A 12,405-nucleotide genomic window follows, 5' to 3' on the forward strand; every position below is an offset into this window, starting at 1 on the left:
AGGGCCCGACGCTGGCACTGGCTCTGGAGAAGTGTGCGCGGGGTTGATGGAGCGTTAGTGTGGCCGACGGTGTGACAAGCCTTCATGTGCCTGCACGTATTCCCATAGCTGGATGGCAAGGCCCTGCCACTTGGCGAGCTCGTCAAGCTCGCTCTGGGTGATGGCCATCTGGATGGCCTCCTCCTCTCTCAACTCCGATGGCTGGCGGGCACCCCGTTGTTGTCGTCGTTCCGTTGTCATCACCATGGCCAAGGGCGTAGTCGCGGCCAAGTACTCAACGTCGCACAGGTGGGCGGCTCGGCGGTGCGGGTTAAACTCCTACACGCCGAATGTTTCCCGAGCATAGGATTCGAGTGCGAAGGACGGATCGTCCCGCATATCCGGCGGGAGGATGAATCGTCGGCATCGAATCACGTCGTGTCATTCATGCCCATCCCGTGACACCAACATGCGATGCGAGTTTAGAAGCCAACCTCTGGACAGGTAGACGTATAGCCACGGCACCGACGACACCCTCTCATAGAGCTGTCAAGCTAAGTCGACGGGACGTACCATCGGTCCCTCTCCCGGTGGCGGCTAGACGAGTTTTTTCCCCTAATCTATTAATTAAGGAGAAGTTTAGCAAGTTTACAGAACCGCACAGTTCACACCCCACATGACAAAGTGTTTTTTTTTTGCCCCAATCTATTAATTAAGTAGAAGTTTAGCAAGTTTACAAAACCGCAAATAGATTTACAATGTACAAGATACAAGAATTACTCTCCCGGCATCAAATCCCCCAAGCTTTTGCACCAGCTAACACCCAAAGTCTAGCTCTCTCCTAATCCTCTCAAAAACAACTTAAGCGGGAGCTTGCTTGTTACGGAAAATCCTCGGGTTCCGCTCGCACCAAATCTTCCAAGTTATAAGCAAAGTGAGAGTTAACATGATCTTGCGGTTCGGAACACCACTGGCCGCTATCCTCATTTCACCATTCCTTCATGCTTAACCTGGTCCAAAGGGAGGTATCAACGCCGATGATTCCGAGCCAACTCACGTTTGATGTTCTTTCATTCGCATGGACCAAAACAAACATGCATGATCAGCTTTCGTCGGGTCACCGGAGAGAATGCAAGTACACCAGTGAGCCTACCTTGAGCTCAAGGCTCCTCCCGATCGGTGGCCATTTTATTTTCTCTTGCTGACAAACACGCACCTCTGCGGCAGTTTTCTTTGGGAAGATGTCACTAGACAACCAATGGTTGGTTGTTCCGGGTAGGACTGGGCCGATGATGCAGATGACACCTTAATATATTTTTTAAACAGATCATCCCTTTTGGTATATTGTTTTTTCACCAATCGACTCACCACAAGGTTGCCATCCACATTCGAGTCTCGTTTCCGCTTTCCCTCGCGGGACAAGATTTTAACGAACACCACCACCGGCCAGACTAGGGTTCGCAGACACGTGAAGAACACCAAAGATATGGTAGCAAAATAAAGGAAGAAGTTAAATAGAAACGGGGAAGGAAGAAATACTAGAGGGAAAAGCGGCGGTCAAGTGGAGAGCAACCACATGCATTAAGATAATGGTGCGTCTGCAACTAACCTAAGGCAGATCCTATAGCATAGATCCACAGCAGGACGTACCTCCTCTACTCCCCTAGCTAGGACATTTGTTGATGGACTAAAAAGCACACCTTGATTTCCCAACAGGGATTAAGAAATAAGAAAGATTCTGTCCCTGACACGCCCTAGCCAATCAATTGCGGCGCTAAGAATAAAAAGTTCTCAATGGGGTATATCGAAAGGTAATGCTACTGTATATGCTACTACTCTGGTTAGCAGTTAGTAGTAGTGCCCCCTTGTGAAATTCCAAGAAATAAGAGGTTGCTTGGTCTTGAGCTAGAAGCACTACTCAACGTCTCAATCACAACAATTAGGTGAAAAATGGAAGCATAATGGAATATCCTACAAATCTTTATGTTCTTACTTCTTAGAGCATCTCCAGCGGATGATGTATAATTTACATCTTATCTTATGATGTACAATATATCACCTGTTATTGCTTCTTTTCAGTTTTTACATCACTTATTTTTGCTCTCAAAACTTAGTTGATGTAAAATGCATCAGCTTTCATCTGAAAGTGCTCAATCAGATGATGAATTTTACATCACCACCTAGGTGATGTATTTTTTAGATTTCCAAACATATGGATGAACTATGATGAATATTATGAAACAAATGTCACATATATGATAAATAATATATGAATTAAGATCAAGCACATACATATCATCAAGTTCACATATTGGGTCGGCACCGACGCGGATGCTGTCGGCGCTGGCCTCTTCGAGCTGACCGCCTTGCCCTTCGGCTTTGACAGCGTAGCACCGGATGTGGTTGGTGCAGTGCTTGGGTGCGGCGCATCGATCAAGGTTTGGGCCTGCTACGGCCGCGATGGTGCTCGATTTCTCCGGGAAATGACCGGCGGCACCAAGAGAGCCGAAAGGGGCGGGCGGGGACTGGAGGTGGCTAGAGGAGGGATCCATGACCGGGATTCAGCTGCCGGCGGCCGTTAGTTTACGATACCCAGGTGATGTATATTTGCAACGTGTTGTGCAAATTTTGCATCGCGGTGTAGAACTTTTGGAGCTTTTTTAACATCTACATCATGTGGAGCTCTTTTTTTTGTAGCTAAAGTGATGTATATGGTAGCTATTTTACATCTACATCATCTGTTGGAGATGCTCTTAGCAATTACTACCAAACTCGATAACATTTAGCGCGCAATTAGATTCGGAACATGCTAACTGAATAAGAAGGAAAAAAATAGAGGAAAGAAGAAACTACAGATGCATAACGTGGGTCTGATCATCAAGGAAAGGGAAATCATGAGGTAGCCCAATTGGATAGAAATGATGCCGAGATGATCCACCATCATCAACACAGGGCTTTGCATGCAGATCCATCATCACCATCCAGCTCTACTCCTTTGAATGGCACATCAAAACAGATGACAGCATTTATATCAGCAAACACATGCATACATGCTACACCATTCTCTCCCCCCTTTTCGCCCACAATAGGAGAAGGAGCAGGAGATGGAGGAAACCCAGCATGCCATATGGGCGGCTACGGGGACGACGAAGAGTTATTCTGTGAGACCCAGTTCCAATCATCTGCGCAGGCAAGGACCACCCAGGAAAAAAGCAAAGCTTTACTCATCTCTGGTCCATGGTACTGATCACTTGATCAGCTATACTAGCACCAACCAAGGATAGATACATAGATAGATAGATCAATGGAATGAGGCACAAAAGAGTGAAAAAGAAGAAGAAACAGTGTTGAGTGATGGATGGATTGATGGATGGATAGAGGCGTATGAAGCAGGAACACATGGTATGGCCCTCCTAGGCAGATGATAATAATGCGTGTTCACCGGGAATAAAATGGCTCAAGGAAAAGAAGGCAACACATGCGACATCACATTCATGTCTGCACATTGAGAAGCCACTAATGTAAAGACTTGCTGCTGCTTGAGATGGGAGGTGGGGAGGGGCCAGCCAAGATTCAGGAACTGACCGCTGAGAGACAGGTGATAGGGGCTTGCTTGGCTGGCTGTAAAGAGCCTCGCATCGCATTGGCTTCCCTTTTAGTCATGTAGCAATGCTGTGTTCTCATGTTGTCTAATGCTGGAACTGCATCAGCGACCATGCTTAGCTGAGTGTCTAATGATGTGATGATCTCCTCTGTGTCTTCTTCAAATCAACTGAAGAAGCATCATATTTTTGTTGACTAATCTTAAAGTTGGGATTGTCTCAGCCAGATTTCAGTAGAAAAATAGATGGCATATTGTGGATAAGTGTGAAAAAATATAGTGACAGTGATCATGCATCCTGAGGTAGAATTGTCGTCTCCTATCAGCAGTAGACTGCACTGAGTGACTGGTTGGTGATTACACAAGGCACTATGTACAAGCAAATCCATGCTCCACACAGTTGACACAACTGAGTGATGTATCCGACGACCTAGTTTCGGTTTTAGCTCTACACTAGTAGTGACAAGGACTTCTCCTACTGTGTTGAAGACTTAAACCTGATAGAAACTGAAAATATCATGACAAAAACACTTGTTTCAAAAGAAAGTTTTTGGACCGAGATGAGGTACTCCGTAATTCCCTAGGACAAAAACAATGACTTATTATTACTTTGGGGAGAGAAATGTCTACGGAAATTACGTGTACCATGATAATTGCTAAAAGGATAGCAATATGATGGTATGATTGCTTCTAGGCTAACCAGTGAACGACATCATGTAAAAACAAGACACTGCAGTTACTGGTGGTGAAAACAAGAGGTGCGGAAAGGTCTTTGACACCTGATGTGTTGGTAAAAGAGGGTTGATTGAAGTGAGTACAGAATGATTATGCCCTGTTTCTGATTCCGAAGACATCAGATAGTTGAAGAATCACCAACAAATAAGGACATCCATCAGTGTCCTCTCAGCCACGAGACATTCTCCATGGTTGAACCTGGGAGGGAAAATGAGCAACAAACGTGCAGCATAACAATTCACCAGAACAGCAGCATATCTCGGCAACACTAAATAACTACACCATAAGAGAACTGCACGTCAGCACAAGATTTAACTAAGCAGAACAATAAAGGGACCAAACCTCATGTATACAAAAAAGATTTCAACTGTTCAACCATGGTTAGAGCATAACTGTTGACAACAATTCAAATCGCACAGCACTGGCAATGCCGATTCAAAAACAACTCTATGATGATTGCTGCAAATTATGGTGATAGCCCTAGTACTGCTGCAAATCATGGTGGGAGAAGCTCTCACTGAAGAGAGATTATTGGGTTATCCACTCTTAACTTCTGAAGGGAACATCCACCCAGGTCTCTGTGGGTAGGCTCATAAGTAGCACCAGCAACCACCATTTTTCTGCTTGCAGAAGAAAAGACCATGTTAGTAGCAGTATTCATTGATTTTCACTTTTCTATCTTAAAGGGCAAAAGGAAAAACCAACAATATGACTCCTATCTTCCGAGCAACACACATCATGGGGGGAATTTATTCTGTAGACCCTATTTCAATCATGTACATAATACACCACCAGGAAAGAGCTTTATTCGTATGGTCCCAGTTGAGCAATCAGCAATGGATAGAAGCACATCAACTATTCATATTGAGTGGTCAGTAGCAAAGTCAGTTTTGGAAGTACATTAACTAGCCACAACCAGGGCCCCAGATTATTGTGCAGTTCAGTAGTAAACAAATAATTATTATCTCTGTTCAAAAGTTGCATATAAGATCAAACATGGAGTAGCAAGAGATACAAAATGTTCAAATCTAGACATTACAAATGGCATGACTGCAAAATGTGACCATATAATAATTTCGTATATAATGTGAGTGTGATAAACTATATCTTACAAGCATAGGTGGCACTCAATGTCTACTATCTAGAACGATTGAATGATGGACAGGTTGTAAAAAAACAGAGAAAAAATAAACAAAGGTTAACAAAAGAGAACATCCAAATGCTAAAGGAAGCAAAAATATGTAAATCAAACATCCAACAAATGCCACAATAACAAGGATATGTGATGAAACAAGCAGTGATCCACAAAGGATGTGATGCAATTACACAGACAACACCTAAGAGTACCATAGGCATGTGAAAATAAGTCAAGTGACAAACAGTTTGAAGGTGGGTCACGACTCATGAGGCTGGCACCATAAAGGGCTAGACTGACTTATGTACAATGATAATTGCAACATAATAATGGTTTTCTAAGTAGATGGCTTTGCTTGGATGGAAATCGACAAGTTTGACCCTAGATGAGCAAAGATAATTTGTGGTAGATGGTGGGGGCTATGACATGTAAGTACCAACATAACAAAGTGTATGCTTCAGCAATCATTTATGGAAAATGTAGCTCGATGGCACGCAGAAATAGATTTTACACTTGTACATGCTAATGTGATTAATAAGTCTATACATTAGCAACGGGCCACCAAACTAACCTAAGCCACAGGGCAATAGTATCATGTCCTCAGTTCTTAGTATCAAATGCATGAATGGCCCAGTAATAAGGGACACTTCAGATGTTATAGAGGAGCACCGAATACAACACCTCGAAAGCTACAAGGGTCACTATAATGCATTCATACGGTTCTCTTACGGAAACTTTTAATCCATATGTACATGGTAACTGGAAATACAACGAAGGAACAGCCCATAGGCTAAATATTAACAAAAATATCAACTAACCTAACCAAGCACCACATAAGATAGCAGTCCATCAAGTGGTAACACAATTCAAGGAAGCTTTTACGATGGCATGGAAAGACCACATACATATCAGACCCATCTATGCTTGAACAACTAAGGCTGTGCTTATATATTTTAAGGCATGCACATGCTGGCATTAGAATCTGCAGCACTAAAATTTCTAATACAAGCAAAAGAAGGTGTAACTGAAACCGAGCAAATAAAAACTATACTTGGAAATAAATTGTTTGATAACCTTAATTTATGATTCCAAATGAATTCTGCAAGATGATTTACCAGCTTATGGCTACCTGAAACCTACCTACATTACAAACCATAACAAGGAGAAAATGTTTTGGGAATCCCATTTACCTTCTTATGAGCACCATTCTCGTGCATTCTGGAACATGCGCAACCAAGGACTTGGGCCACCCTTATCAACCTGCCATTCCTTCGGATACCATGGATATTGCCACATCATGAAGGTACGCTCTGGGTGTGGCATCATAGCAAGGTGCCTTCCATTTGGGGAGCAAAGAGCAGCAATACCAAGAGGAGAACCATTAGGGTTGAAAGGATAGACCTCCGTGGCATTGTTAGCATCATCACAATACCGCAGAGGGGCCAGATTAGAGTTAACAACACCAGCTAAAATATTTTCATCAGGGAACAAGGCTCTCCCTTCACCATGAGCAGCCCAAATGCCCAAGCTAGAGCCTTCCATACCTCTGAACATTATAGCAGGAGAATCCCCTATGGCCACACTGGTAAACCGACACTCAAAACGGCCAGATTCATTGTGAATGAACCTTGGCTGGGACATGTCTCCACCTGTACCAAGAGAACCTCCGATATCTGGTCCTGGCACCCAACCGAGAAGGGCCATGAGCTGACACCCGTTGCACACTCCAAGGCTGAACGTGTCTGGCCTGTTATAGAACTCCTGGAATTGCTGTATGAGGGGCTGGTTGAACCTGATAGACGCTGCCCAGCCTTTTGCTGAATCTAGAACGTCAGCATAGCTAAAACCACCAACAAATGCAATCCCACGGAATTCTGTTAGAGAGGCCTTCTGATTCAAGAGGTCTGACATTGAAATGTCCCACGGTTCGAAGCCAGCAGCATGGAATGCAGCAGCCATTTCCCTATCACTGTTGCTTCCTTCTTCGCGGATGATGGCAACCTTCGGTTTGGAGGATGCAGTTAGTTGCTTCTTGTCTGTAAATTTGGGGGTGAAAGACAAATTCCACGAAGGCGATGTTCGGCTTTTTAAGCCTTCTTTCTCAAGCTTGACACAAGATTTCAGCCGTTGTAGCTCCTCAAGCTCGAAGCTTGTTTCTTCCCACAAATCCCTGAGGTCTGAAGTGCTTTCCTTCAGGCGCACCTCACCATCAACAACGAGCTCTATCTCTGCTGTTGTATTTACTTCTCCAATTATGTTAAAAGAAACGCCTGCTGTTTGAAGCTTTTGCTTTACAGCAGCGAGATCATTTGAGTGCACTTCAATAACAAGACCAAGCTCCTCAGCAAAAAGTGCTTGCAGAAGGTCACTGTCTTTTAAGTCAATTTTGAGGTTGACACCACAGTTGCCAGCAAATGCCATCTCCAGAATAGTAACTATAAGGCCACCGTCACTAATGTCATGACCGGCGGAAATAAGACGTTCACCGAGCAATTCCTGAACAGACTCAAATACTTTCTTCAAGTAAGGAACATCTTCTATGTCTGGGCAGTCATTTCCAATTTGGTCAAATGCCTGTGTGAGAGCAGAACAACCAAGCCGACGTTTTCCTTTAGCCAGATCAATGTGCAACAAGACGCCATCATTTCCAAGCTTTAAATCCGGAGTAACTGTCAAAGTTATATCAGGACAGGTCACATAAGCACTGATGACAAGATTTCCAGGAGCCTTGACTACCTCTCCATCACACTGAGCAGCCATAGAAAGGCTATCCTTTCCACCATCAATTGCAATACCAAGTTCAATCATGCAGTCAGCTAATGCAACAGCGGCATCATACATGTCTGCTCCTTCTCCGTCAAGCTTTGCAGCATACATCCAGTTACCACTTGCTTTGACATCAGAAAGCGATGTAACTTTAGCCCAAACAAGATTGGTCAAGGCCTCCCCTACAGCAAGCCTTGCCATGGCCTTGGGATTAAGCAAACCCTTCATTGGTTGTTCTCCAATAGCGCAGGCACCACCTGTCAGATCTGTGTATGTTTGTGCAATCACCGCGACATCAGCAAGTGGAAGTTGAAGAGGACCAACTGTCTGCTGTTGTGCAACAAGACCTGTCACACACCTGTCAACCTTTGTGGTCAAGAAACGCTTTGAACATACAGAAGGCAGCTTCAATACTCGCTTAAGAATATCCATTAGCGTGACTTCAGGTGCAATATCTAAGGGCTCGCCCAGTCGAGGAACTCGCTTAAATTCAAAGGTTTTCTGAGGCATATCTCCTAAAACCTTTTCAAGCTCAAGGTCAACAACAGGGATCGGAGGAGCAAGGCCGTTTAACTTGGCATGCTCCACAGCAGCACTATCGATCAAAACAATCTTTCCACTGCCATCAATTTCCCCAAGGACAGCCATTGAAACTCTTTCTCTCTCACAAAGTGACTCCAACAGGCTTCTGCTCTCAGGCTTCACCAGTAATGCATCCTGTTCCTGGTATTCAGCACCCCAGATCTCCAAGACAGACAATGTATGGTCACCAACGACAACTGAACGGATATCAATTTCAGCACCCTTCGGATAGATTATTTCTTTCACAACATTGCAATTTCCACCAGCTCCCTGGTCATGAATGCTGATAATTGGGTTATTCTCTCCCATTTCTACGCATGCCCTGATCACACGATACAGTTTCTGTGACATCTCGGCATCTCCGCGCTGCACTGCATTGAAATCAAGCTCTGCATCATTTTGTCCGCTAACCATACTTGAGGCAGCACCACCACCCATACCAATTCTATATGCTGGACCACCAATCTTCACAACTAGCATGCCAACTTCTGGATCCCCCTTCGATATATGTGCATGATCAATCTGGCCTATTGCTCCACTGAACATAATTGGCTTTAACCACTCACGACGCTCTCCATTTGGCAACCTCGTACCAAAGTTCCTTGTAAATCCCTGAATCAGAGGCTCACCAAACTTGTTACCATAGTCAGAAGCACCATCACTAGCATCAACAAGGATCTGCAACGGAGAAGCTAAGTTTGATGGGTATGAAAAGGATGAATCCTCCCAAGGTGCATATGATTCTTCCATTCGAAGATTTCCAACACAATAACCAGCAGTGGAAGCAACAACAAAAGAACCTCTTCCAGTGGCATGTGTGTCTCTTATGCGACCGCCTGCACCTGTTTCAGCTCCTGGGTAAGGTGCCACAGCACATGGAAAATTATGGGTTTCTGCTGTGAACAAAATGTCAAGCTCACGCATCATAAGGGATAACGGTGAAGTGCAGCCTGGTAGTGCTGGACGTAGATGATTTACTGGGTGTCCTTTTATTGCACTTGAGTTATCCTTGAAACCAATGACAGAGTTATTAGGGTTAGCCTTCAAGGGACTCTTCACAAGCTGAAACAAAGTACTAGCCATGGTCTCTCCATCTATCACAAGTTTTCCGTTAAAAAACCAATGCCTACTGTGCTCACTGTTGGATTGTGCTATATCAAAAAGTTCCACAGTAGTAGGATTGCGCTTGATGTCATCTCTGAATAGGTGGGTGTAGTATTTGATATCTTGTTCATCAAAAGCAAGCCCCATTTTCATATTTATTTCTTCCAATGCTTCACTTCCCCTTTCAATGACTGGTATGACCCTGACAGGTTCTGGAACAACATCTGACCAAAATGATGTGAGCTTGCTAGGATAAACACACTCTGTCATTCGGTCATGAACCAAAGCAGCAAAGCTGCTGAGTTGGCTTTCATCAAGTGCTCCGCTGCCAGGCTGAAGGCACAAAAGATATCTTCGAGATCTCTCCAAGCGAGTTACTTCCACTAATGACAGAGCTTTACAAATCGAGACAGCATTGGTCGAGAAAGCAGTTGAAAATGTCATCCGTGGCCCAACCTCAACAAGGACAGAATAAGGGGTGCTAGAGATTTCCTTCTCAAGAAAGCTGTTTGTTTGTAAGTTATCAGGTTCATAAGTTTCCGCAAGGAGCCACTGAAGTGTTGCAAGCTTATCAGAAGTTAGTCCCTTCTCCAATTCCACATTAAAACATTGCTCAGTCTTGATGCCAATAATGTCACAAGAAACTTTTGCCTGAACTTTCCTGAGTAACTCATCAGTCTCATTGTCTTGAAGAAATGGCTGACGGTAAAAGTGAATAATCCTTGCCCTTGATTCCACATCATCAACGGATTCCTCTACCAATGGAGCAGTAACACCCTTGTATACTGAAGCACTGGTAGCATGCCTTGTTCGGTTATTTGGAAAAGTAACTCTTTGTTCAGGTAACCTGCAAAGATGCCGTTGGTCCAAGCAGTGCCGAACCAGTCGTGACCTTCTCAACCAGGGATTTCTTGCAGAGATGAAACCAGGCATTTTTTTTCCCTAAGCAGAGCACACATATAAGCATATGAAAAAGGTTAAAGAGAGATAACAGAAGCGTACGTAAATTAGGTGCTAGTCCAGCTGTTGATTTACATAAGGCGCAGTTTGACCGTTCTAAATTGAACTTGACTGCACTTCTCATGCAATACCTTGTCTTAGTTACAAAATCACAAATCGCCAGAAAATGTGGTGGGCTAACTAATATATAAACCCCAACAGTATAAATTCTGTGTGGACTCATGTATTGGTGGATTAACTGTTGGTGAAAGAATCAATCTGCGCCCGATATAAACAAATGGACAAGGTAACGCGAGCTGGGTGCATACCATATTAGTAGGAAAACACTGAAGGCGCAACATACTGCTTCCTGTCATCTGACCAGGAGATGCCATTTTTCAGTCGATTCGGAGAACAGATACTCCAAAAAAAAACCTGTAAAGCACGGAAGAGTAAATCAGGTACTGACCATAAGCTCATAACTCAAGTTTATTCTACAAGGTAAAACTTGACATAATATTTTATATCATCTGCAAGTGCCAAGTAGTGAGGACAGAAAAGAAATCTCACTGTATTATAAGTAAAGACTAGTATATACGTGTACACAGGTCAAGACCAAGATCCTTGCATATGAATACTACGAACCGGTCCCTGCAAACTACAAGTGTTCACCGAGTTCTCTCCACTGCAGTAGTGACAAGTTCAAAAGATGGGTGGCGCCTACCTGTACTCTCGGTCTCAAGTGATATCCTACTTGCCTTGCGAATTTACTCAGCACACGACTGATATGGTTCTACTGCACAGAATAGGAGGTGTTCAGCACAGGAAAGGTTCACAGCTGCACGTAGCATGAAAAATCTTCTGTTCAGCTGTTCAGTTGCACGAACGTATGAGCAAGCGTCTTCATGCTGCACCACCCCAATTAGTGGAACCCCAAAACTTTCGGTATCCCCCGTCAGTCGAGCCACCAATTTTTGTACAATACAAACGGCGACTAAGAGCACGTCATAAATCACAGAAAGCAAATCCGCGACAAGCTAGATGGATTGGAACATCCATACCGGAGGGGAATTGTTTTTATTAGATTGAACTGACACTAAGGCGCCGAGATAGAGAAGCCAACCTGGCGAGGTATCCCGCAGACCAGCACGAACTCGGCGCACCGGGCGGACGCCGGAGTGCCGGGCCAAGCACGACGGGCACGAGGCAGCGCCGCCGCACAGTGGCGGCGCAGAGCAAAGAGACAGCAGACAGCAGTAGCGCGGTTGCGGCGGCGGCAAGAGGAGAGGGGTGTGTCCTCCTCTCGTTTACCCTTTTTCTCCTTTTTATTTCGTCCTCTTTCGAGAATAACTTTTGTTTCTGTTTTATTCCCTTTCGCTTTCTAGGTTTGTTCTATGGCCTTTACCCGAATGGGCCTCTTCGTGCCGAGACCTAATATAGCCCACTAGCCAGGCCCATATTGTCGGAATGGTCACTGGCGATGCTCTACTATCCAGCAAGCTAGCTCAAAAAAAAAAAAACAAGCTAGCTAGCTCAAAAAAAAAAATTTACTATCCAGCAAAGC

The 12,405-nt window shown here is 44.2% G+C and overlaps 1 protein-coding gene across 1 annotated transcript; it reads right to left on the reverse strand.

Annotated features, from left to right (window-relative positions):
* Positions 1-4,643: 4,643 nt before the first annotated feature.
* On the reverse strand, positions 4,644-12,166 carry LOC127321254 (probable phosphoribosylformylglycinamidine synthase, chloroplastic/mitochondrial). Its single transcript, XM_051350289.2, has 4 exons — positions 11,965-12,166; positions 11,171-11,276; positions 6,641-10,844; positions 4,644-4,935 (listed from the first exon to the last, which is right to left on the reverse strand). Exons 2-3 carry the CDS (start codon positions 11,234-11,236, stop codon positions 6,645-6,647), a joined length of 4,266 nt encoding a protein of 1,421 aa, XP_051206249.1. The 5' UTR covers positions 11,237-11,276; positions 11,965-12,166; the 3' UTR covers positions 4,644-4,935; positions 6,641-6,644.
* Positions 12,167-12,405: the final 239 nt, after the last annotated feature.

The sequence above is a fragment of the Lolium perenne genome, chromosome 2 (assembly GCF_019359855.2).
Source record: "Lolium perenne isolate Kyuss_39 chromosome 2, Kyuss_2.0, whole genome shotgun sequence".
Lineage (NCBI taxonomy): Eukaryota > Viridiplantae > Streptophyta > Magnoliopsida > Poales > Poaceae > Lolium > Lolium perenne.